The sequence below is a fragment of the Gnatocerus cornutus genome, chromosome 4 (assembly GCF_029298725.1).
Source record: "Gnatocerus cornutus isolate USDA-ARS CGAHR chromosome 4, icGnaCorn1.1, whole genome shotgun sequence".
Taxonomy (NCBI): domain Eukaryota; kingdom Metazoa; phylum Arthropoda; class Insecta; order Coleoptera; family Tenebrionidae; genus Gnatocerus; species Gnatocerus cornutus.
Window position 1 is genome coordinate 18820103 of NC_142236.1, and position 26332 is coordinate 18846434.

Here is a 26332-nt window from a genome sequence, read left to right on the forward strand (position 1 = left end):
TTACTTACTTACAATTCCTGTCAAACTGACAGGTACAGAGTTTCCCAAAACAAGCGTGCCAAAGTGTCGGTACGATGTCAATTAGGGTCACAGCAACTCGAGAAAAATATTTAAAAAAAATCATTTTTATATTCAGAGTTTTCTAAGAGTAAATTTCTATAAGTAAATTTGGCAACATGATAACATAAGAATATTGTACCTACCTACACATTTCTTTTGTATCCATAGAAATTAGAAGGAACAATGAAGGAGCAAAATTCGACATTTAAAAAGTCAAAAGCCAAATTTTGAAGCATTTCAAAATGAATTATAATATTAGAGATTACTGTGACATGTACCAAGTACTTGGTGCCGCTAACGGCAATTTCAGGTTAGCCCAAAAGATGTACCAGCAACGTTATCCTAATCGACGACAACCCTGTCGAGTTACGTTCCAAAGATTGGATCAGCGCGTAAGAGAGACTGGAAGGATCGATTTGTGAGAAAATCATGATAGTGGGAGACCAAGAACCACAAGAACCCCTCAACTTGAAGAAGTTGTTCTTAATCAGGTTAAAGAATTTTCAAATAAAAGCATTTCGTCGTGTAAGCGGCAACTTCCGCAATCTCAATTTTTACAAAATCAAGCGGGAGCGCAAACAAACTGTTTTTTTGGCAGTGTAGATAATTTTGCTCAATGATTACTTGGTATCAAATCTTAGCTTAAGATTAACTCTATTCAAAAATATGAAAAATAATTTCCACCAGTAAGATTCCCGTGAAAAATTCATCTGAGAAAAAGTAGAAACAAAATATTTTCACAACTGAGATAGCGGATGTTGCCGCTTAGACGACGATTTGCCAAATTGCTCGAGAACTAGAAGTCAATTCTAGCTTAGTAGGAAGAATCTTGAGGACGGAGAGATTGCACCCTTATACATGAGCTCAAGCTCTGGAACATGACGATTATAACTGATTTACCTCTAGATATTTTGCGCCAAATGTGCTTCCAATTGGACGGTGCACCAACTCACCATGCTGGTCCAGTGCGTGAATGGCTAAATACAAATTTTCCTCAAAAATGGATCGGCCGAGCAGGTCCTGTTTATTGGCCGGTCATTGGATTTTATCTTTTGGGGACATGCGAAACAAATGGTTTATGCCACTGTGCCAGAAAGGAGAGAAGAACTCTTGGAAAGAATCACAATGGCTGCTAATGCAGTAACGATCGAGATGTTAGAAGATGTTCAGTTAAATAAAATTAGAAGGGTGAATAGAATAGGTGAATCTTCAAGCCAATGGTCGGAACTTTGAACATTTGCTTTAAACCTTCTAAAATTGAATGTTCTTTTTAATGCATTTTTACATAATAAATCTAAAAAGAAAATATTTTTAAAATGGTAGAGGTAATTCCCAAAGGCTAACAATAAGTATTTCTTGTTTTATTATGCTTCGTTTCGAAAGCTTGACAATTTTCAGCAATGAAAACTTTTATTATCAATGTAAAACAAGAAATACATTCACTGACGAATAGACAATGCACAGTAATAGTGACGGTAATGATATAATAATAATGCCAAAGAAGATAAATAAATAAATATTGAAATTTTAGTAGAAAACGCTGGAAAACAACAAAGGTTCCCATCCACGATGAAATAGTTTCATGCGATTATTTTTTCATGAGAGAAAAATGTCCGTAAAATGTTGATTTAGATGCCATTTCACATGAACTCAAGGATTGTCACCACTCAGAACAAAACCAGATTTTGAAGGGCTATATAAGACCAGTCAGGGCTTCATGTTATCGCTTTTACCTCTGGCAAATTCATACACAAATCGCTCATGTCAAAGCACTTTCCTTTTCCATTTTAGAACAGCAAATAGCGCAAATTTTAGAGAAGAAAAACATTGACAACTCGTTTTGAAATACACAACAATGAGTTCCACTAACAATGAAAATTTTGATTGTTATGATTATGACGTGGAGGAAAAGCAATGTTGCCAAATGATTTTTTAGGTGAAATCGACACCTAAATCTTCTGAAAATACTAGAAACAATGTAATAAATTACGCTCAAAAGCATCTTATATCATTCAAAGGTGTTAGCAGAACTCAATGCTGGAGCTCTAATACTCATAATAATTTCAAACAAAAATAAAAGTGTTCAGATGTGTCTCATTGGAACCTTGAATCCTAAAAACTAGAACAGATTGAATTTTTTTAACACTTTTCTCGGGTTTTTAGAACCTTTACCACCAACATAATAATTTGGCACGCCTGTTTTGGAACACACTGTATTTACGTACTTCTCTAATCGCTTTTACGCACTCTTATGTCAGTTTTACGCACTTGCACTTAAAAGCTTATATTATGTCTAAAGATGAGGAATGTTTTACATTGTACAAGTGTCCGTCAATTCCTTATAATTTAAAAAAAAAATTTTAGAACACAGTGTGGTAGATCGATTTATAAATTTCTTGATGTTACTAATAAGACTTCATGGACTATTTATGCCGAGTTGCATAAAAATCCTAGAAAAACAATCTTTATATTTGATTGTATGATAACCTACTTCGTTTAGCGTGTGTAAAGTGACTTTTTATGAACAGCGTCTGTAATGATAAAGTAAAAGTATTCCAAGAAAGTAAGAGTCTTTTCAACATTTCTGCTGCGCAAATGTTTCACCCGTTATGTTTTCAAGTTAAATAAATATTTGGTTTTGGTAAATCCGTTATATTAGACATAATAATTTAAAGTAAAACAGTGGAAATAAAGAACCACAATAACTGCATTTTACAACAACAATTTTAGTAAGTAAATATTTGTACGAAATGAATAGCGAAAATTTTTAGGGTTCATAAACTGCAACTTTGCATTTTTTTTGCATTTAAGTTGCCGCCACAATTCTGCAACGCTGGAGGAAATACACTACCCTTTTGTAAGTTTTTTATCAACTTTTAATTGATCATCTTTGACAAATTCTCAGCAATATTCAGTTGTACTAACAAAAAATTTCAGTGTGCACCAGTTATTCTAAACCTCACCCTCTTCTTCATTTGTGGTAGTTTTTCCACCCTCAACGACAATCGCAACTGGTTTTTGTCTAATTAGAAGAATCGTGTCTTTCGAAATCTTGTAACACGAACGCCAGTAGAACAGGTACAACACATAACAGACAAGCATGGCAAAAAAAACGACAATAATGAAGAATCTAAAAAAAATAATAATAAATTCATTATGAGATACGTTACTTTTCTCACTCATTAAAGATCAATCCTGAACGTATATTAGAATGATAATTTGTAACAGCAGCCTTGAAGATACTAGGGTCGCTTAAATTAAAGTTAAAATCTTCCCAACGGGCGTTACTAAGTTTGGGGGAAATTATAACATCTGATCCATTGCGCACCTAATTGGGAATTGTGTATGAATCACCCTGTATGGTACAAATTAGCAGGACTCGCATACCTTTTTTGTAGAAACTGCGACTTGAAAAAAACACACTAGAAGTAAAATTATAATGGAACACATTCTGAAGTGGTTGGAAGTTGTGTGTCGTCAAGACTGTTGCTTATGCTTAAAGATTATTGTAGACATCCGGCATAAGAATTTGATTGCCAAGGTCGTAGGTACTAGACTAGTTTAGGTGCAATTATCGCTTAGCGTTTATAAAAGTGAAACGCCCGATTGTCAGTGTCAAATAATTTATGAGTAACTTAAAGTTGAAATTCCTTCTCAAAGTACAAATTGATAAAAAACTAGTTTTTAGATGCGTTCATTCTTAAACGATTTTCAGATTTTCATTTTGTCACCAAAATCCATGCTGGAATGAGAAGTCACTAAAAGTCTTTTAAGAATAACCAACAGAATTTTTGAATTTAGAATATTTTACCAAACATACAGGATGTCCGGAAAGTCGCGCACCACCGTGAAAATGTATCATCGGACAATGCCATAGATCACCGGAAAAATGTTAAAAAAAAATCATGTCTTGAATTTATCGAGATGATGGATTAAAGAGGCAAAGTTTGATGCGAAAATTAACGATTTCTGTGCAATTATTTTAGGTTTAAATGAATTTGTTACCTAAAGGACATTTTGCGCAAAGGCATGGTACAAAGAAAATCGGAAAAATCTTGCAAGAAATACCTGAAAACTGTTAACAAGGTTTTTGAATCAACAATCTCCATCAGTGTGGCATCGTTCACTTGAAACCATAGTTACATTACTCGTCCATGAGCCGACCTGACTAACACCAACAATACAACAGCAACGTTACTATGGCTTTGAATACTAGAAATGTAAATTATTGGAGGAAAAGTTCAGCAATCTTGCTATTTTCCTAATTTTCTTTTGGTCTTTCTGCGAAAACAGAGAGTCTGGAATTTTTTTAACATTTTTTTGGTACTCTGGTGGACCACCCAATTACCCTCTTTTAAGGTGGTGCGCCATTTTCCGGACACCTGTATGTTACAAAATGTTTTTGCACTACACCACGTGGACAACACTCTGTGTGAGCAACATCCATTACGCGCGAATAGCAAACCAGGCTTTTTCTATAATTGCAATAAAATGCAAAATTTAGCAATAAATAATTTGACACTTTTATCTAAGAGAATGTCATTTCAAAATTAAAATAAAATTGAAGACAATTAGCGAAATAAATAGCAATTTTAGCACGAATGGAAAACATTTTTTTTACAATCTCAGAAAAATCAAGCAAAACGTAAAAATAAAGAAGATGAAAAGTGACAATTATTTTGAAATTCACGTTTTATTTGACAGAATTTCCACACAGTTTCACAATATTGATTTTTACCCACTCTTATGACGCTTGGACGCACTCGTATGTCACTTTTGCCTAAAAGCATATTATTTCGAAATTAAAATAACAATCGGAAGATTAACTTAATGTTGCATTTGTAGAAACAATTCTTTAAAAGTTATATGCATATTTTTTACAACGTAGCATCGAGGCTTTAGGTGTAAAAATTGTTTTCCTAGGATTTTTATAAATCTACGCATAAATAGTCCTTACAGTCTCATTAGTGACACCCAAAAATTATCAATCGATCTACCGTACAGTTTGTAAGAAAAAAAAATAGGTAAGATTGTAAGGATTTTAAGAAAAATTTTAACACAATTTGTACAAAATGTAAAACATAAACTGAGATATTTTTAACATAACATTTATTAGGCGTCGCGTCACAACGCCAAACTTTTGGTAATAGAAACTAAATTGTAAGTCCGATACTAGAACCTTATCGACTATAAGCGTGTGCAAAATTTCAATTTTTTACTTTTAAAATTAAAAACGATTTAGACGATAAATTTTCTAGTTTTTCTTTGAGAGTAAATTGAGATTAAATATGAAATTTATTTTTCTAGCAGAGAAGTTTTTGAAGGCGCCAAATTTAAAATGCGACTCTGTAATTATTGTCAGCAAAGCGAGATACACAATACTGATTTTTTCAAAATTCATGCAATTCCTACCAAATGTCAAACAAGAACTGTAACACTTGTAAAATTGTCACCAAAATGTAGAACCATCAGTTTTAAACTCATTTTAACTTTATGTTTTTCATCATGATATTTTGCTGTTAGTAAAAAACTTGACAGCTGCTTGTAGAGCCATCTATTGATCAAAATTGACATGTATCCACAGGTATCTAACTTATTCATTTCAGATCTTCTCTGTTAAATGATAAATGCTCTGCAGAAAAAATAACCTGTGGAGTATCTAGAAAATATGGAACAAATTAAAGAGGTGATTTAATTCTTTACAATTTATTTTCCGTTCATAACTTCACTGTACGTCGGCAGACAAGAAAGCTCCAACGCTTCCGCATAACTCGGCGGCGGTGTCCACCCTCTTTCATTCTGTCTCATTTCACTCACTTCTAAATTAGGTTCACTTGTGTCTGTTATTTGTTGCAAACTGCCGCTAACTCTGACCAACTTTGAACACTTCCATTTTTGGCACAACAAAATACAGTAAATGATGAACCCACTGAATACAATAAACATTCTAAAAAGAAAGTATCACATTTAATTGTTTTTTAATAGTCGTTCATACATCACTATTATCCACGTCCATGGCTGGAGAAGCAAAAGATTCTTTTTGTGTTTCGGAAAGCGGTAAGAAATGTTTGAAAAACTTTGGGCAATCTCCAGTGATTTGTTTATACATTCCATGCAGATTTGTGGTTCGTTTTCGTTATGAGGTTTGCTGTTATTCAGCATTCTAATCTGTAAACGAAATATTTTTTTACTACATAATTGTTTTTAGAAGAAGCTTTTTTACCAGAGTTAGTACGAAAAATTGACGTTGCTGAGGACACACTGAAGGTAGTTGAAAAGTCGCAAACAAACATTAATATTCGAATCAACGATGGTTATAATAAATTGGTCATACTATACGTGATTTGAATACTAAAATTCGCTATAAGAAGGATTTTCTCGACTTCAAGTTGAAAGGTGTTTGAACAATATGTATAATAGAGATTTATTGTTGATATTACAGAACTGGAAATTTAAACATAAAAATAGTATAAAGAAATGTATCTTCAATTTGTGCTCCTCAAGGCATAATCAGGCCCAATTTGTTACTGTACAGAAATTTTAATTAGTTAATAATAATTACATGTTGGGTTGTACCACTGGAGAATGTTCAATTAATGAATTTTTCAACAGTTGACAGAAGTAATGACAATGATTATAAAGTTGAGATAAAATTAGTCATCAAATTTTGAAAAAAAAAGTACTGTAAGTGGGAAGGTGAAATGACCGTTTTGCTATCAGGTCCGGATTTAAAGATATGCTTAAAAAATGTTTTTTTAGGCGACCTTAACTAATAAAAACTGCATTTTCAGTTCTCAAATGCGGACAAAAAATCGTCGCTCTCATTAGTACTAAGGTGGCGCCATCTATCAATGATTTTTTTCATCCTACAGGGTTTGCCAACACTAGTGTCCCGGGCCAAAATCGCTATTAATTATGAAGCTATAAGAATTATTTTTTTTGTACATGAATTAGACCAGTGTCGAAACCTTCAAAAAAGGTAAAAAGGGCAAAAAAAACGTAAAAAATATTTTCAAAAAAAAATAAAAAACGACGAAGGAAAACCATCAAAGAGACAGAAATTATTGAACTAAAAAATATTCCGAAGAACATTTATATAGTATGAGATTTTTTTTATGACAAAAATATAATAAAACTGTAATAAACCAGCTTTTTTACTGAAAAAAAAATTATAACATCCTCATTTTTTTAGATAAAATTCTCTTTAAATCCTATCTAGAATATTTTTAACAACCATTTTCCCATGTTTTTTGAAAATATTTTCCATAGTGACGTATATTTTTTATTACACTATCAGAAAGTAGAGATTTCAACGAACAAAAAGCCCACCAACTTTTTTAAAAAAGCTGATATTTTGACGCGTGAATTTTCGATTGAAAATTAGGGTGCTTTTTTGGTATTAAATAAAAATAAGAAGAAAAAATGAATTTTTTAAATCCAAAAAATTCTTGTGTATTTGGTATATACAAAGGTAAGTTCTCACCAAATTTCATAAAAAAAAAATTTGTAAAATATAAAAATAAAAAACCAAAAACGTGGTTTTTTGAGTTTTTCATGTGAATTTTGAGGTTATGAGAAAAAAGTGTAAATACAAAAGTTGTAGACCTTTTTATTACCTACGACTTTGCCATTTAACTTTTTTCCATAAGACTTGTTGTTTTTCCGGAAATCGAGATAAACCGATTTTAACCCTTAAAAACCCACCCTCTCCCACTTCCCGATCTCGAATCGACCGTAATTTATTTTTCCTTTTATTTTTGTAATATTCTCAACATTTTCCAATAGGTTTCATTCTACTACGATTTTTTTTGGTTTCAAAAATTATCGACCCTGGTCTAAATAGGAAACGGAGCGCTACAAACTGATGTGATCCGTTTTACTCTTGTGTTAACCATATGTGAAATAAACGCAAAAAACTACGTTTTACAATAATCAAAAGGGAGAAAATGGTGGAAAACTCAACCTGTCTTGTTCCATTTTTCGTCAAAAGGATGAAAATAATTTTAAAATATCTGGTATCAAGATATTAAATAATTCTTAAAATCGTTTTTTTACCTCTGTTCCACCTACAAATTAAAGAAACTGATTAATTTAATTATACTCCCACTTATTTATAGGGTACTAAATACGAATGTGAAAATTCCAGTTCCATTTCACATTTTTCTTGGTATACCTCATCAGGCAATTTTTCTTTCATTCTTCATACAGCTTTGCTTCATTCTATCGATCTGATTATTGAACATGTAAATCTGAGATTTGATTTTATGTGTCGCATAAACGACTTGATACCCCTGTGATCTACGATCTCGTTTTGTCGTGAAGAATTGGCGTCCTTACACTCTAATATAGGTGATTTTGAAAAAGAGGCGAAAAAAAAATCCATTACAGCTTATTGTAAATGAAGAAAGTTGGTAGGTTGCATTTTTTTAATTGCTGTCTCAGTTTTAAGAAAACAATAAAAGAAATTCATCACAATTTTCATGTCACGCCAATGATTACTAAAAATACTAAGGGTACTATGGATAGGGAGGTATATACATAATTAACGAACAAAATGCTTTGCGTTGTTGTTTTAGCTATTTAAAAACAAGTTGGTTAATAATTAAGCGAATCGAATATTGAAAAATTCACCAAAAAATTGGTACAAAGGTGGTTATGCAATCAAATATACAAAAACTAATGTGTGGTTATGTGTATGATGGATGTGCCCGATGTGTCCGCAGTTGTCAAATTTGAGTGTAATTCCAAACGATGTCTATAGAACTAGGAGTCTTTAGGTGAAGTCTAAAAAACGACGTTTTGATTTGGTATTAGTAAACAAACAGATCCAGAACAGCGTCTTCAGATCATTATTAAATTTATTGAATTGCGTGTGTAATTGGTTGCGTATAATAAGCACAAATTATTCATTAATAGCCCACTTTAATGCAATATTTCAGCCGACAAATCATGCATTAATCGTACCTAAAAACAAACGATTGCCGGAAAAGGTTTGTGCATATCAGTGGCGCCGAGTAAGGTCAGGATTTCGGAATTTTTACTTACGTCTTCTACGTATTTCCGTAAAACCGTTTTTTTTTTCCGCCTCTATTTCGAAAATCAGCCTGTATAATAAATATCTATTATCGGAGTTTCCGTCAGTTTAACAATAATTATGGTAGAAAAATGTGGTTTTTACAGTGCCAAATTGTTTAAATTTGTCACAGTGGATAACCACTGTTACATTTAGTCAGTCATTAAAACACTTTGAGCAGCAGTTTAGTGCAGACTGAACGTTTCAGCAGAAAGTTTTTTCCATGAAGCGTAAATTTAAGCTTGTATAAGCAAATTTGAAGATTAGAAAAGTTTTTAATATAATCTAAGTTTTTAAGACGAACAATTTTACCTTCAGTTTGTTCTTTCTTGTTAATCGTCACAGCTTCGTCTTCCCGCCACTAACTACAGGACGGAAATTTTATAATGAATTTAAAATTAATTTGATGTACTTATCTGAATTACTTCATTGTCCAAATGTTGTGATTTGGAAAGTTTCAACGCATGAGTCAAACCAAAATTTACAGGGTGTTCTAGAACTCGTGACTCAGAGAAAAAACGCTTATGAAGACAACAATTCTGAACCAAAATTTTGAAACAAAAATTTTTTAGCTCAAAAAATAATCGAGTTAAGACAAAAAAACGGTAGTTATTCCTGCAGCTGAACAGAATTTGGAAATTGGTAACTATGGACACAACCACTCCCGAAAGTTCTTTCTATAGGTGGAATAAAAGGGTATCTTAATTTCCTAGGCAATGAGAGTGTAATGTTCATCTGACCAATGGATGATAGTATGTGTCCATAGTTACCAATTTTCAATTTCTGTTCAGCTCTGGGAATAACTACCGTTTTTTTGGCTTAACTCGATTATTTTTTGAGCTAAAAAATTTTTGTTTCGAAATTTTGGTTCAGAATTGTTGCCTCCTTAAGCCCGTTTTCTTTGGGCGCGAGTTCTAGGACACCTGAATAAAATTGAATAAAAAAACAAGTACAATTTCACAAATAAAACACGTCAAAAAAAGTTAAGAATCTAAATTTATAAAACGTAACAGTCAAGAAGATTAACGAATGCTGAAAAGAACTTGATGAAACGTAAAAATTCTGTGCAAAAATTAAGAAGCGTATTCAAAAAATCCCAGAGAACAAATAACTATTCAGAAGAATCTTTACATAAAAGTAAAACCATCTGAAGAAACATTATTTATTTGATTATTTGTTACTATAATATGCAATTCTATTTCAAACTTCTTTTAGACTGCTTGGTATTTGAACTGAAACCCTTTTCTTACTACGCTTCCATCTGTTCTGAATCGAATCGTCAAAGCGCCTTCCGACTCAAACTCATTGGGTATCTAAAAAACAATAATAACATCTTAACTTTCAATAGACTTCGTACTTACAGTAGTGCCACAAAATAACCCTGAAGAAGTTTCACTGCCAGAAATTTCAACAAAATCAAACCCGCAAGCATTTTCAAGGTGAAAAGTCTCAACCGTTAGCTTTGTTCTGTAGCCTAACTTTGGCAGTACAATCCACTTGCAATCAATAAAATTGTAGTAGTTTGAAAGCAAATACTTGTCGTGGGAAGAAATATATTTTCCTTCAGTACTAGCTGTCAAATTTCCCCCACAAATTGACGAATAGTTAGCTCGAAATCCCAATCCTACATTCGATGAATCGGTTTTGAAATTCACGTAAGCTGCATTCGAACTAGATCGTACCAAAGTACCATTAGTTTTGTTTCTATCGCAGTGTTGAGACAACATGGGACTGTTTGAAAAAGGACCATCCAAGATTTTGATGTGGTCATAATGACAAGTAGGGTGAGGTTCGAGATCGATAACTGAGAAATTCATTGCAAGAGTGTGGCCTGGAGTGGTTCTGAAGCTCCAAGTGCAATTTAGGTTGTTTGTGTAGATACTTGGGTATCCAGGACTGGTAAATTCTCCAGAGGGCGCAGAAATCTCATAGTTGCAAAGACCGGATTTGCAGTCGAGGTTGTTTGGTTGCAACTGGTAACCGGCCTGACAAAGACACCCACCGTCGTCGCATTGGTGGTGGCAGTTACCATTATGCGGACCGCAGGAACTTGGAACTGTCAACATAAATTCAAGAGTTAAAGAAGGTACTAATACTAGTTTCTCCTACTTACAACTAGCGTAGTTCAACGAGAAGTCCGGTCTTGTAGTTGTACTCCGTGACGTCAAAACAACTTCCAAGACGTTGGTTTGGTATGTCCTCAACTGTGACGGAATGTTTCCACAGAAGGAGTCATGAATAGAAGAGTTCCCAGTTTCGCCGAAGATCTCCAGTGTTTGAGTTGCACACTGAGGAATGCTGAATCTAAAGAACTCCACAGTTATATCGTGTCCAATTGGAGCGGATATGATCCAAACACATCTTGGAACAACTTCAGAAACGGATGAGTACTGTATGCTACCGTAAGTACCATTAAGAGTCCCCCCACAAATGGGAACACAGCTTTTACCATCTGGCAACAACTGGTATCCGCTTTCACAAGAACATGAGTACCCACTAGCGTTCCTGTTACAGTAATGATCACAATCATGGTCAACACAATCGCCACGTTGTAGAGTAATGCCAACCTCAAAACCTTCATCATTGACAGAATGATCGGAAATAAAACTGATTTGCAGAGAATGCAAAGAAGATATAATTGGGGGTGGTGCTTGGGTACCACAGAACCTTCCAATATTCGTAGAGTTTTGGTTTAAACCATCAAACACTTCAACGTAGTCATAAAGACAACTTTGTTGGTACTCCAATCGGAATTTTCTAAATTCCAAACGCACATGGTACTCATCTGGTACTATAATAAACCAAATGCACTTTTTATTGTTTGGATATGTTAATCCTGATTCATGGGACTTCAATGTGGTACTATCTTGTAAAAACAAAGCTCCCCCACAGACGGATTCGTAAGACGCTGTAAAAGTACCACCATAGTTTGGGTTCACATAGTTGACCAACATCTTGTTTGAAGACGATATTTGACGATTGAGAGTACCAGACCCACAGAACCGTCCCAGAAGTGGTGAGGTGTCCCAAAATCCATCGTATACTTCAATGCCACCCAGCTCGCAATTGGGTGACTTAACTATATTAAAATCTCTTGTGTTTAGAACGATTTTCTCGGACTCCCCAGCTATGATACGCCATTGGCACGAATGGACGGAGTTGTTTGGTAGAAACAAAGTACCGGATTGTTGGTACAATGTGGTACCACAACCTGTAATGTCGTAACGATTTGTGTTCAAAAGTTTTAGATTTCTTACCAGCTGCCAGTGAAGAAGTGTGATCGAAAAAAAGTAGTACCGCGACTAAAATTATCATCTTTCTATTCAATGATACGACGAGAAAGAAAAATCAGCAAAACATGTTCCAGTTTGGGCTTTTAAATGTTTTTTTCTTATCAGGTATGTAAAGTAAGTTTGCATGAGGTTTATGTCGGTTTAATAAGATTTATGAAGTGTCAATATAACTGCGAATTAAAAGACACAATCTCACAGTTGTATGTCAACTATAACAAATCAGTTTTATCACCTTTTAAACTGTGAGGCTAATAATAATATGACTAGTCAACAAATTTTGAACGATATTTGTAGTGGAGCACTAGAAAGTAATTTAAAGTAGAATTTACCTGCTTTATTTGTAAAATAAGTTTTTTGAGTACCCAGCGGTCACTAGTTTTTTTCAGATTTATTTAACTTGCAATATCATAAAACTTATAACACCATTATGACACCATGCACTTAGATTTTATTAACTTTTATTGCTTTTTTTTTTTCAATTTTGATAATTTTTTAAAAAATATTTTTGGTAAAAGTAGAACATATTACACATTTCTGAATCAAGAAAATTAATATCTTCCAAATTATGAAAAAAAAATATGGGTTCCAATTTAAAATAAGAAAGTTGAGTATCGCCCAAAAGATTCTAAGACGTTTAGAAAAATTTTAAAATCATCAGTTTATAGTAAATTAAAAACCATTTAACTCGTTTTTAAAATTTTTGAAATTGGTTCATAAATAAACATTCTACAACGACTGCCGTTTTAAAAAAATCACCCTGTATAAAAGACTTTCATAATTTTACGTTGCTTTAAAAATTTAAGTGTTTCAAGAAAATTTAAAAGAATCGTATTTGGACATTATAAATAAAAACTTGACATTTAAATAGTCAAAAATTAGGCTTTTTCAAACAGGTTTTGAGGTTTAAAGCTTCTCAAAATTTAACGGTTTTTTGACCAAATTTGTTACTTTTAAATTCACAAAATTGTAGTTTTTTCATAATTTTTGCGTTTTTTCTTCGCTCTAAATAATTTTTTTGTAAAATTGATAATATCTTCATCGGTTACTGCCACCAAATTGTCCGGAAAGAGTTTCAAAGATGCAAAATTAAAATATAAAAAAAAGTTTTTTTGATACTTGAGATCAGTTTTTCAAAAATTTTGTGGAAAGTACTTATATTCTTCACGATTTAAATAAATTTAATCCGATTTATGAATTGTCAACAAAATCCAAGGATTAAAAAAAGGGGAAATACAAGTTTTGTGTCAATCCAAATAATCTCTTTTATCAGGCAAATAAAAAATAAATAAATTATGATTACATTACTGAAAATATGTTTATTGTATTTACAACAGACTTTCTATTCTACGAAAATTCATATTTTGAAACAACACTAAAATCCTTTTTAACCTTTCGGCAGCGTAAAAGTCTTGTGACTTTATGTTTAAGATAAATAAATATTTAGTTTTTGAGATATATTTATTAGACCTAAATTCAGTGGGAGTAAAGATCCAGGATAAGTGAATTTTACAACTATATATTTAGTAAATAAATATTTACAGAAATGTGTCATCAAAACGGTAAAATTATTATTTTTGACGATAAACTCAAATTGAATTTTCAAAACGCAGATTTCTAGAATGTAAATTGCTCTTTAGGTTGAACGGCTCTATTTGCATGCCGGTTGCCAACTCAATTCCAGACCACTATAAAATTATTATGCAGGTGTCGTCAGAAAAGTCGCGCACTTCCTTCACACTGTATTTGTAGGCGAATGGACAACAGCATAAATGTTAAAAAAGTCTTTTTTTAAGATATGATGGACTTTTGTGTAAAAATATTTGCTCTGTTTTTCAAACTCTTCAAAATTATTTTCACACGACTTTGTTTTATTTTGAGTTAGGAGTCAGTGATTTTTGGATTATTTATAAGTTATTTCATTTTCTTAGCGCAAGTTTTTTTGAAGTTATCTTATCAGATAATATTGTATAGGGTAAATATCTGTAGAACAATAGTAATTATGTTGATTCTCTTCGGTGTTGCACTAAACAGTAACGTCAAGATTTTTTTCTAGACTTAGGTAAAGTAAATTATTATTAATATTACGTACATTTGTTTAAAAATTGATCTTTGTACATACAGGGTGATTTTGAAATAGTATCGGAAAAAAACACCGCTGTACTGAAATATAATTTTTATTAATTTTAAGGTAAAAATTCCAAAATCCTGACTTTACTCGGCGCTACTGACATACACAAAATTATTTCAAGAAATAGTTTATTAAAATATTAATTTTGGAGATTGAAGATGTAAGTTATTTCTTTCTTGATGTTTTTAAAGTTTATACTTATTTTTAGTTTACTTAACAACAACGCAGAGCATTTTGTTTGTTAATAATGTACCTATGCAAAGTAACCTTAGTAATCATTGCCAACTTCCTTCATTTTACAATAAGTTGTAATGGTTTTTTTTCCGCCTCTATTTCAAAATCACCCTGTATTTAGATGTTTAGGGGCCGGTTTATAGAAGCTAAGTTACATCTTTAATTTCGATTAAATACCTAATATGATGTTAAAGTGACAAGTGATCGTTTTTCCGTTAATCAAATGTCAGCAATCGTCAAATTAGTTGCAAGATTAATTTAATCTCAATTAAATTATTGTGTAAACGGGCCCTAGATATACCATTTAATTAAATTTGACATAAAATTTACTTATTTTGTTTACACTTTTCACATTGTCTGTAATATCTTAATTTTCATCTGATTTTGGAATTCTTGACATTAAATTAACTAATACATATTACTATTATTAGGAAGATAGAAAGAGCTAATGTAAACCAAAATAATGACATTGGAAAAGACGCTAAAAATATTGTTCAAAGGATAAGCAAGATAAATAACAAAGAGATAAAAAAATGTATTATATAAACAGAAGAAACTGGAAAAGCAAGAAGAAACTAAGAAACTTCGAAATATTTTTGACATTGAAAAAAAAAGTACAATTACAGAGTACTTTAATAAAAAGTTGTTTTTATAATAAGTACAGTGTTAGCAACATTATCAAAATACAATACAGTAGCACCTCGGTAATTCGAATTAACTGGAACCAAAGTGAAATTAGTAATTTGTTCGTATTATCGAAAATCAGTTGTAAGTTCAAATGATAACTCATTGACCTTGAAAAAATAATTTTTTACAGGTATGCACTTATGACTAAGAAAAGATAAATCATATTTAAAATAATTTTTGCAATTTTTTTTAATAACCAAATGCAATCACTGAAAAATACGTTTGCTGTTCGTATTAACAAAATAAAAGCCAAAGTCAAAATTCTTGCTTGGGTTAATGGAAGTTCCGATTACGATGTTACGATTACAGAATTTTACTTTTCAGCTTGGTACTTTATTTGAAAACCCTTTTTTGACACACTTCCATCACTCTTGAACCGAATGCTAAATGCATGTTCAGACACAAATTCTCTAGGCACCTAAAAAACTTCATTAAAACTTCAATTTCTCCCAAAATTCATACTTACAGTTGTTCCACAAAACATACCCAAAGTACTTGATCCATCAATAATTTCAAGATAATCAAAAGTGCATCTTCCAGACCCTCCAGTCCTTTCAAGTTGAAAAGTTTCAATTGTCAACTTTGTCCTGTATCCAGAAAGAGGGGGAATATTCCAAGTACATTCGGTCCCATTATAGTAATCAGAAAGTAAGTACCGATCGTGGGAAAAAATATATTTTTCCTCAGGACTAGCTGTGAAGTTCCCGCCACAAACTGATGAATAATTAGCTTGAAAACCTGGCCCATTTCTGGTGCCGTCAGTTTTGAAAATCATATAGAGCTTATTGGACGTGGATTGTACCAGAGTACCATCGGCCCTGCCACATAACTGAGACAGATTGGTACCAATAGGACCATCAAGAAGTCTAACGTAGTCAAAGTTGCAAGTATTTTCTGGTTCTATGTCAACAACTGAGAAGTTTATCTTTACAGTGTGACCAGGAGTGGTTCGAAAATTCCAAGTACAGTTTAGATTGTGTGAGTAGTTACTTGGGTAGCCGGGACTTGTAACTTCACCAGAAGGCGCAGAAATCTCGTAGTTACAAACACCCGCTTTACAATCCAAACCGTTTGATTGTAACTGGTAACCATCTTCACAAAGACAGTTGTTGTCACGACACTGATGGTGACAGTTACCATTATTCGGACCACAAGACCTGGGAACTACCAAGAAGTTAATCAGTCTGTATCTACTGGTACTTACAACTGGCGTAGTTTAGGAAGAATCCCGCACTGGTATCGTTACCACTTGATGTAAAGACAATCTCCAGAAGGTTGCTCTCAAAGTTCATTATCTGGTTCGTGAGGTTGCCACAGTAAGTACCTTGAAGTACCCCATCAACTGCACTGAATATCTTCAAAGTTTCTACGTCACAATTGTCTGAAGTGAAGTTGAAAAAGTCCAAAGTTATGGAGTGGCCAGCTGGGGCGTTGATGTACCATGAGTACCTCAAAGGAGACTCAACATTCCCTGACTGAAATTCTATGGTACCATAAGTACTATTCAAAACTGTGCCGAAAAACGTGCGACAGTTGGTACCATCTGGTTGCAACTCGTACCCATCCCTACACCCACACGAGCACCCTTGGTTGTTGTTGGTACAAAAATGGGCACAATTAAGATTCTCGTGACCACAGAAATCCCGAATTGGGGTAATATCAACCTCGAAGCCTTCATCGCTCACTGAAGAATCAGAAACAAACGTGAGTCTAAGCGTGTGTGAGGAAGACTCCACTGGTGGTGGCGACTGGGTACCACAAAATCTCCCAAGCGTGGTGTTTTGGGCTAGACCATCAAAAATTTCGACATAGTCGTACGAGCAACTCTCTTCGTACTCTAATTGAAATCTTGTAAAGTCCACCCGCACGACGTAGTCGTCTGGTACTACAATAAACCAAAGACATTTTTTGCTCAGTGGGTAAGTTAGCCCGACTTCGTGGGACTTCAAAGTGGTACTGTTTTGCAAAAACAAGGTTCCTCCACAAACGGATTGGTACGTAGCTACGAAGGAACTGTCGTTGTTGGGACTAGAATAAGAAACTAACATCTTGTTGGACGTGGTTAATATAAGGTTTAAAGGGCCGGAACCACAGAATCTTCCCAAGGAGGACGAGGTGTCCCAGAAACCGTCGAAGACTTCTACGGAAGCGAGGGTACAATTGGGGGACTTAACTATGTTTAGATCAGTTATGTTAAGAACTATTTTCTCGGATCCCCCCGCGATAATACGCCACTGGCACGTTCCATTGGTGTTGCTTGAAGGTAAAAGAGTTCCAGATTGTTGGTACAACGTACTACCACAGTCTGGAACTTCAGAATGGTGGAAACGTTACGACCGATTATTTAAAATTTCTTACCAGCTGATACAGAAGACTGCCTTCCAAGCAAAAAGGACACCACTACGATAATTCTGATCATGATTAAATTTAAATACTAATCTGATTTCTGTCAGATTCTGATCTAGATCAGCTGTAGGTGCAGTTAATATAGAACAGTTATTATCAGGTAATTAAGTATAATAAATATAAAAATACGTTGTTTGGCTTGAAACCTTATCAAAATTAGGTTTTCTAGAAATAATAATAATAAATATCCCGTAAATTGTTACACAATTTCACTTCGCTTTTTTTGATGTTTCATTTTATCTGTTGTTATTTTGTACATTTGTTTTTCACTAATCTATTTATACCTATAGAGCCCAATCAAAAAGTGTAGGAAATAACGGTTTCCTGTAGACCTTGCATTCTCAGTTTCGTACCTTTTTTATGAACTAATAACTAAAATTGAAAAGTCTGATCCTTAATAATAAGAGTTTTCATTAAGATTATTTTCTCAGATCTTCCCTTAGATCGATCCTTCGGCAGACCTTTTTCAATTTTTTCGTTTTTAGTAGTTTTTTTTTGCGCATTTTACAAATTTATATTATTCATTCTTTAACTTATTTGCTAAACACATTCCCTAAAATGTTTATCAAAAACTTTTTGAATTCGTAAATGCTATGAAACTGTAGTTACTTTTACATTCTATATGCATTTTTTACTTTTTTATAATAAATAAAAGCAATAATTAGAGCCATTTTTTTAAGGTTCTAAATTGAATTCCTTAGATTTGCATTTGTAATAAAAGTCTAGACCAGGGTGACCAAAAACCGGAACCTAAAATACAGTTATTGAATTATTGTAAAGAAAAAATTGCAGTTTCAAATTTTTTGCTTCTTCTCCCTCACATTCTTCGTAAATCGTTATTTTTAATTCAAATTTTTTTTTACGCATTTTTACGCCGAAAATTTTCTTAACTTTCGCATTTATCACAATTATAATTTTTTTTTAAAACATTTTAGATTATCTTTTAGATCTAGTACATATGTATGTAATAGAAGTAATAATTGATAAATATTGTTATATTAACGATTTCTTTGTAAATTTCTAATTTTCCTCGAAGACTCATTATCCACAGTTCAGAAGTGGTCAAATGAATTCAAAAGCGACAGAGATCTTTGAAGACGACCCTCTCACCAGAGGACTACTAAAAGAAATATTAAAAAAAATTGAGGAACTTGTATTGGAAAATGCCCAAATCAAAATCAGAACTTTAGCAGAAATGATTAATCTATCAGCTGGTACCGATCACACAATTCTTTGCGTAATTTAACGCCAGCCATTAAAGAAAAAAAAAGGGAAAAACTGACCGTCGGCAATTTAAACTATTTTTTGTAATTTTGGTAATTTTGATGGTAAAACAAAATTTGATGGCGTTTTTACTTCCGACTAAACTAAATAACTGTGTCAAAATTTAAAATTTTCGAATAAAAAATATATTTTTCCACATTTTTATTTTTAGAACGAACATAAAAACTCCACTGTTTTTCTTTAAATTTCGAGGATGCATTTTACAGTTTGTTTAAATTTTTTTTAAGGCGGTTTGACACTATCACATTCTTTCTCAAATTTTTACGATTAAATAAATTAATTTTTAATAGTAAAAATTTGAGAATTTATTTTCTAACAAATATTCTCGTGGCTAACAGCAAAATGGGAAAAAATATTTTTGCAAATTATTTTAAAACATGTTCTAAATATTTACAAATAATTTCACAATTCTGCACAGAAACAATGAGAATAAACCCCCAATCCACTAATTTTGGAGGTTAGCAAAACGATAACATTTTTCTGCATTAATTTTGAGACAACTCTTGAACGTCAATTTGACCAAAATATAAAAAAAATGTGATCGTGTCAAACAGTCTTAAGAACGAATTAAAAGTTTTCCATTAAATTCCATAATTTGGGCAAATTTTATTGTAAAAACTGTAGAATTTGATGACGTGACAACTTTAGATATGTACAATTATGCAAAATTTCAAAATTTTACAAGAATGTAAATTACGAGCTTTTTAAATTTATCTAATACTATTCCATAAATATTATTTTACAAATTGATTGCTTAGGTTTTATAAATTTTGAGACCTTTCTACTAATTTTTTTGAGTCTCAAAATTTCATCTTTCTGAGTTTTCATTAAGGCTTCTTTCTCACATGTTTCCTTAACTTTTCTTAAAATTAAATTAATTTATGTTCATTGCAGAACTTTTAATTGTTGATTTTAGATTCCTTTCTTTCTATTCTTATTGCCATAGACAAAAAAAACAATTTAAAAAATTGGAAGACAGTAAGGAAAACAAAAAATATAAAGATAGAACAGCAATATTAAAAACCAAAAAATTCTTGAACGTGTAGAAAATACTTAAAAAACCAATTTATTTTTATCTGTGTTTTTCATGTAATAAACGTACATTCAACCGATTTGTGCCATTTCATTTTAACAATACTTAATTCAAATATTATGTAAAATATGGAATATCAAAAAATATACACATAATAAATTAATTTTGTTCTTAAATTACTTAATTAAAGCAAAACATCACCAAAATCAAAAATTACGACAAATCTCAAAAATTATAGAAACTGAGCTCTAAGATTTTGTAGATTCTTTAAATTTTCTAAAGTAGATTTCATAGTTTTCATATTTAAAAAAAAAATGTAATTTAAATTCCTGGCAATTTTCTCAAATTGTTTATGTTTATGCTTCTTCAATTATTTCCGAGATCAAGATTTTTTAATTGAAAATAATTTTAGGTTTATTTATTTATTTATTTTCGCATCCACCAATCTTGGTTGTTTCCAAAATTTCGTATTTTTGTTAATTCTGTGGTTATTTGTACAATTCTCCGTTTCTGTCTTAAGACAAATTTAAATAAATTGATAAAATTGATAAAAATAATTGATAAAATTTACAAAACAATACTCAGACTGCACAATTCTAAAAGTTTACAGCCAGATTTAGAATTTTTATTTAGAAATAATAGATTTTCACATCCACCAATTTTTGTCATGTTTTAAAATCAGTATTTTTGTTAATTCTGTGGATATTTGTATAATTTCCCGTTTCTGTCTTAAGACAAATAAAATTTACGAGGCAATATTTATATTTCATGATTCTAAAAGTTCAGAACTAGATTTAAAATTTTTATTTGAAAACTTTAGAATTTCGCATATTATAATCATTTTCGACAATTCTTATTTTTGTTAATTCTGTGGATCTTTGTGCAATTTCAAGCTTGTCAAGGCAAATAAAATCCACGCGACAACAGACGGATTTTATAATTACGTTATTTTGATGTAAATAATGTCAAATTTTAACAGGAAATTTTGGCTTTTTAGAATCTTAGTTGGAGTTGTGGGTTGAATAAAAATTTGTCAAATGTTACAACTTTTTCAATTTCAATGATTTTATTTTGTCGACCTCCGAGAAAAAATGCAGATTGAATTAGGAAAGCAATTTTTATTTAAATAAGAAATTTGATAATTTCGTACAGATTTCTGCTGTTTTCTTTCTTTTCAATTTAGCCGTTAAATCTTAATAAAAATTGATGGTTTTGAAGATTTCGAGCTTTTCTTTGCGAATTGAAGCCAGAAAACGGCGAAAATCAGCGAGAAATCCTCGTTTTGCATCGAAATAACTTAAAAAAGCTATAATATGTGTGAAGTTCCCATTTAAAATAAACATAACCGGAAGTGTCACAGAATTGTCAAAACTAACATTCGATTTCTCGCTTTTTCTAGAAATTTCAACTTTTCATCATTTCTAATCTCTTGTGTATAACGTGTTGCTTACCATTCCGGCGCCAACAAACCTAAAAATCTCTTATTTCCACAACACGTTTATCTCTCTTTCTTTATCAAAATAACACTACAAAAACCAGTACGAATCGTAAAACAGCAACTTATTCAAAACGTGCAATAATCCACGAACAATCATTTTTAACGAGCAAATACTCAAAGTCATACATTTCCCTTTCTTTTTCTAACCTAAGGTTATCTCCAAGTTATCTCATTTGTATTTGTTTTTTGTCCGCGCACTTCCTAAATTGATGAAAAATTCGCAATTCTAATAATCCGCGCGCCTAATTAGTGCTAATTAATCATGAGACGTTGTCACAATTAGCATCAAAATGTTTTTGAACGTGTTTTTATTATTGAACTCTTTGTTACTGGTAAGTTGCATCAGCCTTAGATAAAGATAAGATAAAGTACCTTCAGGTCAACGCCGAATTGATCTGCAGAGACAATGAAAACTCCGCCGTGCTCCATTACTGCCCTGAAGAACACCACTGTTGTCCCGAAGGGTGTTGTCTCCAAAATTTTGCTATACCGAGAGTTAGGTAACCAGTGCCATCCTCAACTATAAATATTTGAAGTTTTTTTTGTAGCATAGCCTTGGGACTTAATATTTGTACTTTTATCCTAGTTCTGTGTTTCTTGTGTTGGACCATACAGTATTTTGTCACGCTATGTCGAAAATTTGGAATTCTTAAACCGAAAACTGGTGAGTCGTGATGGTTTTCAAGTTTTTCTATTGATTTTGGGTTGTAGATGAACAAGCTTGTGGGGAAAGGCGGGGGGCAGAGACGCCGCCGCCGGCGTATAGTGTCGCTGTGAACTTGTCCAATGGTTTACCAACGTACGATGATACTAAGGGGCTGGTGAAGTAGTTTTTGTAAGGTTTTTATCAAGAGAATAAAAGTTTTGAGGCTGAATTGAGTAGATTTTTTGTTGTCTTTTTCAAAATTGTAAGAATTTTAAACGAGAAAACAAATTTTAGTTTTGAATTCTTTCGATTATTTTGTTAAAGAATTCTGCTGGAACTACTTAAATGATGTTAAATATTGAGCAAAAATGACAAAATTAAAATTTTTCTAGTCCAGGTCAATCAAAAATTTTCTCGATCGATATCTAGCTTATTTAAGGAGAAAACTGAAGTTTTTGGTACTCAAATCCAAAACTGTCTTGAAAAATTCCGTACGTCAACAAATAATAGAATTAGAAACGATTGAAATCTCTGGTGGTCGTCAAACAATAAAAATTTTGAAGTTCCGGAACTTTCGGTCTCGATATTTCTGGAACTAAAGCAAGTAAAAAGGTGCGGTTTTCGCTATTGTTGTTCTGGCATTTTATATCATAAAAATCCAGTCTTACTTATTATTATTTGTAGGCATTTCACTAAGAATTTCACGAATATTTTAAACCGACCGAAACAAATCCAAAATATTCATTAATTTAATTATTTGTTTTAATCTAAAACCAATTTTTTAGGTACATATTACATATACAGTAGAGTCTCGCTAATCCGGCACAATGTAAACTTGGGAATGCCGGATTATTGGAAATGCCGGATTAGTGGACGTTGGTCGGTTATCACAAATTAAATGAACAAAATAAGAACAAAAATAAATTTATTAAAAATGTAAACAAAGAAACGCATTTACGAAATTATGGTTTTTGAAAAAAATCAGAAATGGGCTTTTGTATACAGGCTGTCCCAGAACTCGCGCCCCATAGAGCAAGGGAGGGTGCCGACAGCAATACAGATGGTAAATATCAAAACAAAAATTGTCTAAGATTAATAGTATTCAAGAACTGATAAAAAGTTGATAACCAATCCCGAAAGCTTATTCGAGAAGTGGAGTAAAAGGCCATCCCAATTTCCTAGGCAACGAGAGTCTAATATTCATCTGACCAATGGATGATAGTATGTGTCCATAGTTACCAATTTTCAAATTCTGTTCAGCTTCAGGATTGGCTACAGTTTTTTTGTCTTATCTCGGTTATTTTTTGAGTTGAAATATTATAGTTTCGAAATTTTGGTTCAGAATTGTTGTCTCCATAAGCCCTTTTTCTCTGGGGCGCGAGTTCTGGGACACCCTGTATTATTTCAATTCTTGTTTAAAAGCGAAGATTTCTTAGAATCATAATTTCCTGAGCAGACACAATTTTCTTCAGCCCAAATTATACATTTACTCAAGGATAACAAAGCTTCTGCAGGAATAAATAGGCGAATTGTTTTAGTGCCGGATTACTGGACGTACTAGAGCCGTATTCTTGAACCGTTCGAGTTGAGACGTATACGAGTCGTATACGCGTTGTCACCGGTGGCTTGACGCGAGCCCTCAAGCGAGTCCGATCAAGACCGATGAAATCCTATACGTCTCGATTCGTACTGTTCAAAAATACGGCTTTCGCTCGGACTCGAGCGTGCGGATTTAGCGTTTGCGTCAAGTCACCGGTGGCAACGCGTATACGACTCGTATACGTTTCAACTCGAACGGTTCAAGAATACGGCTCTTTGTCTGATGAAGTGCCAGGTTAGCGAGTGTCGAGGTGAATGGTTTTAGTGCCGGATTACTGGATGTGCCGGTCTAGTGGAGTGCCGGATTATCGAGACTATAATGTAGTTATTTTGGAGTCACCTATAATTTTAGTTATCGCCAAACTTTCCGTTTTGAACATCTGGAATTTTCAGGGTTCTCGAATTCCAAAAATTTTTCGACTCAAACGGTGTAAATCTATTTCGGTCGATATCTAGCTTATTATTCTAGCTCATATTATTGTAGGTACTCATTTTACGCAGAATTTCACGCAGAGTCCAAAACTACTGCCCAAAATTTCCGTACATCAACAGATAACGAAATTTGAATCGATTCAAATTTTAAGTAGTCGCCAATCGATAAAAATTACTAGGACAAATAGAAAGATGCGGTTTTTGCCTTTGTTTTTCTCGCATTTCATATGGTCTTACTTATTAGGGGTACTTGTGCTCATTTGACGCAGAATTTCATAAACAAATAAATTGTTAAAAAAAATATTGAACGTTTTTCGGGCTGCGAATTTGGTAACATTTTCATGGTTTAGCGTTAAAATTATCCAATTTGAAGCTCCGAATTTTTCAGTGCTCCATATTGCCGACTAAAAGTGTCGATTTTACTAACATGCGTTTAACTGCAGTTTAAGTAAACTGAATTTAGTTTAACTAGTAGTTTTCAACTTAGTTTTGTGTGTTCTATAACCAAGAAAATCGAAGTTTCTTCAAACCGAGATTTATAAAACTGCGATCAAGAAGAGGGAATACGTATCTTGAGAAATATTTTCTGGAAATCATTGGAGAAAATGTAAGGAAAATTCATCTTTTTAACAGTCAGTGTTGGTAGATTTTGTCATAAAAGAGATTACAGAAAAGCAGCAAAGAATGAAAATGCATCAAGAAAATTCTTAGGCGTTCTATACAAGTTATTTCCTTGTGGAAAAGCCTTTACCGCTGCTCAAGAATCTTTAAAAAAATGTAAAAAAAATACACTTACAAGAAACAATGGGCTATAAATGTTGATTGCTTGAAACACAATATAAATTGTTAAATCAAACCTCAATTGAAATAAAAACTAAATACTCGAGATTAATTTATTTGTCCCGTTTCTTTCAAGTTTTCGTGTTCTAGTATGTTCAAAATGCATCTCAAAATAGTTGTCACCAGCTACAGTCGATCAATGTTCTTGATGGTTTGGATTATATCTTTTGCATGGTCTAAAGGTATCTTAACAATGTTTTTAATTGCTTCTTGGGCAAGGAGACTATTTTAAGACAAAAGAGTTATTTAAATTTTCTGAATCAACTAGAGGAACGTCTTCCTCTGTTCTACGAATTATGTGCTGAACAACAATTGTTGCAAAACAATGATAAAATGAATTTTCCTAAAGTTATTTTTTTATTCATCTGTGTTGAAAGTTCAAGTAGCTCTTCTGTTTGCTTCCAAACAAATATCGCTTCTTGGCTTTACGAGGTGAAGACTTAGATTCATTCATTGATCAATATTTAGCATCTAAACTATGTATGTAGTCAATTAGGCCTCATAAAACTACAAGTGCATTCTCATTCTCACAAGAATCGCCAAAAACCGCCACTTTTTCTTCAAATTTTGATAAAAATACAAATGTCAAAAATTTACAATTCATTAATCTTAAGAAATTTTGGTATATTAACTTGCATTTTGATTTTGTTTTACATACGTAACTTAACTTGTGAATGCGCACTATGTTTCTTTACACAGCCGTGGATTCATGAACGACGATTTTAGCAATCACAATTAACAAATGGCAAGTACATTCGCACTTGTAACTGTAGAAATCTCAAGAATTTGTTGTATGTTTTGTGTGGAAAATTTGATTTTTGAAAAAAAAATATGATTAATACTATGTAAGCTGTCTTCGGTCAATTTCTCGCTTATTTTTGAAGTAAACTTGCGTTATTAGGGCCCATTTTGGGCAAAACTTCGCGCAAATTCCAAGCCTGGGATCAAAATCCACGTACGAGTTATTTTCGTTTAAAATAGTATATTAAAGAACGTGTTTTATAATGGCCAATTTGTTGCACGAGTCCCCGGGGTACAAAACGAGCCGTAGGCGAGCCGTAGGCGAGTTTTGTATGGGACGAGTGCACCAATGCCATTATAAAACAAGTCCTTTATACT

The 26332-nt window shown here is 32.6% G+C and overlaps 4 protein-coding genes and 1 long non-coding RNA gene across 5 annotated transcripts; 1 reads left to right on the plus strand and 4 right to left on the minus strand.

Moving 5' to 3' along the window:
* Positions 1 to 2911: 2911 nt before the first annotated feature.
* LOC148176552 (uncharacterized) lies at positions 2912 to 3552 on the minus strand. The gene is made up of 3 exons (XM_088033984.1): positions 3448 to 3552; positions 3240 to 3388; positions 2912 to 3190 (listed from the first exon to the last, which is right to left on the minus strand). Exons 1-3 carry the CDS (start codon positions 3508 to 3510, stop codon positions 3013 to 3015), a joined length of 390 nt encoding a protein of 129 aa, XP_087890110.1. The 5' UTR covers positions 3511 to 3552; the 3' UTR covers positions 2912 to 3012.
* A 2250-nt stretch (positions 3553 to 5802) lies between these two features.
* LOC148176553 (uncharacterized) lies at positions 5803 to 6341 on the minus strand. Its single transcript, XR_015769903.1, has 3 exons — positions 6284 to 6341; positions 6056 to 6228; positions 5803 to 6007 (listed from the first exon to the last, which is right to left on the minus strand). It is a non-coding gene; the product is annotated as an uncharacterized LOC148176553 (long non-coding RNA).
* A 4003-nt stretch (positions 6342 to 10344) lies between these two features.
* On the minus strand, positions 10345 to 12455 carry LOC148176554 (tolloid-like protein 1). The gene is made up of 4 exons (XM_088035134.1): positions 12391 to 12455; positions 11247 to 12344; positions 10495 to 11189; positions 10345 to 10446 (listed from the first exon to the last, which is right to left on the minus strand). The coding sequence occupies exons 1-4, from the start codon at positions 12446 to 12448 to the stop codon at positions 10345 to 10347; spliced, it is 1953 nt and encodes a 650-aa protein (XP_087891260.1). The 5' UTR covers positions 12449 to 12455.
* Positions 12456 to 15788: 3333 nt separating this feature from the next.
* On the minus strand, positions 15789 to 17894 carry LOC148176555 (protein tolkin-like). Its single transcript, XM_088035136.1, has 5 exons — positions 17834 to 17894; positions 16680 to 17780; positions 16466 to 16639; positions 15942 to 16387; positions 15789 to 15893 (listed from the first exon to the last, which is right to left on the minus strand). Exons 1-5 carry the CDS (start codon positions 17892 to 17894, stop codon positions 15789 to 15791), a joined length of 1887 nt encoding a protein of 628 aa, XP_087891262.1.
* Positions 17895 to 21732: 3838 nt separating this feature from the next.
* On the plus strand, positions 21733 to 22571 carry LOC148176556 (uncharacterized). The gene is made up of 4 exons (XM_088033983.1): positions 21733 to 22028; positions 22075 to 22196; positions 22245 to 22360; positions 22408 to 22571. The coding sequence occupies exons 1-4, from the start codon at positions 21987 to 21989 to the stop codon at positions 22524 to 22526; spliced, it is 399 nt and encodes a 132-aa protein (XP_087890109.1). The 5' UTR covers positions 21733 to 21986; the 3' UTR covers positions 22527 to 22571.
* Positions 22572 to 26332: the final 3761 nt, after the last annotated feature.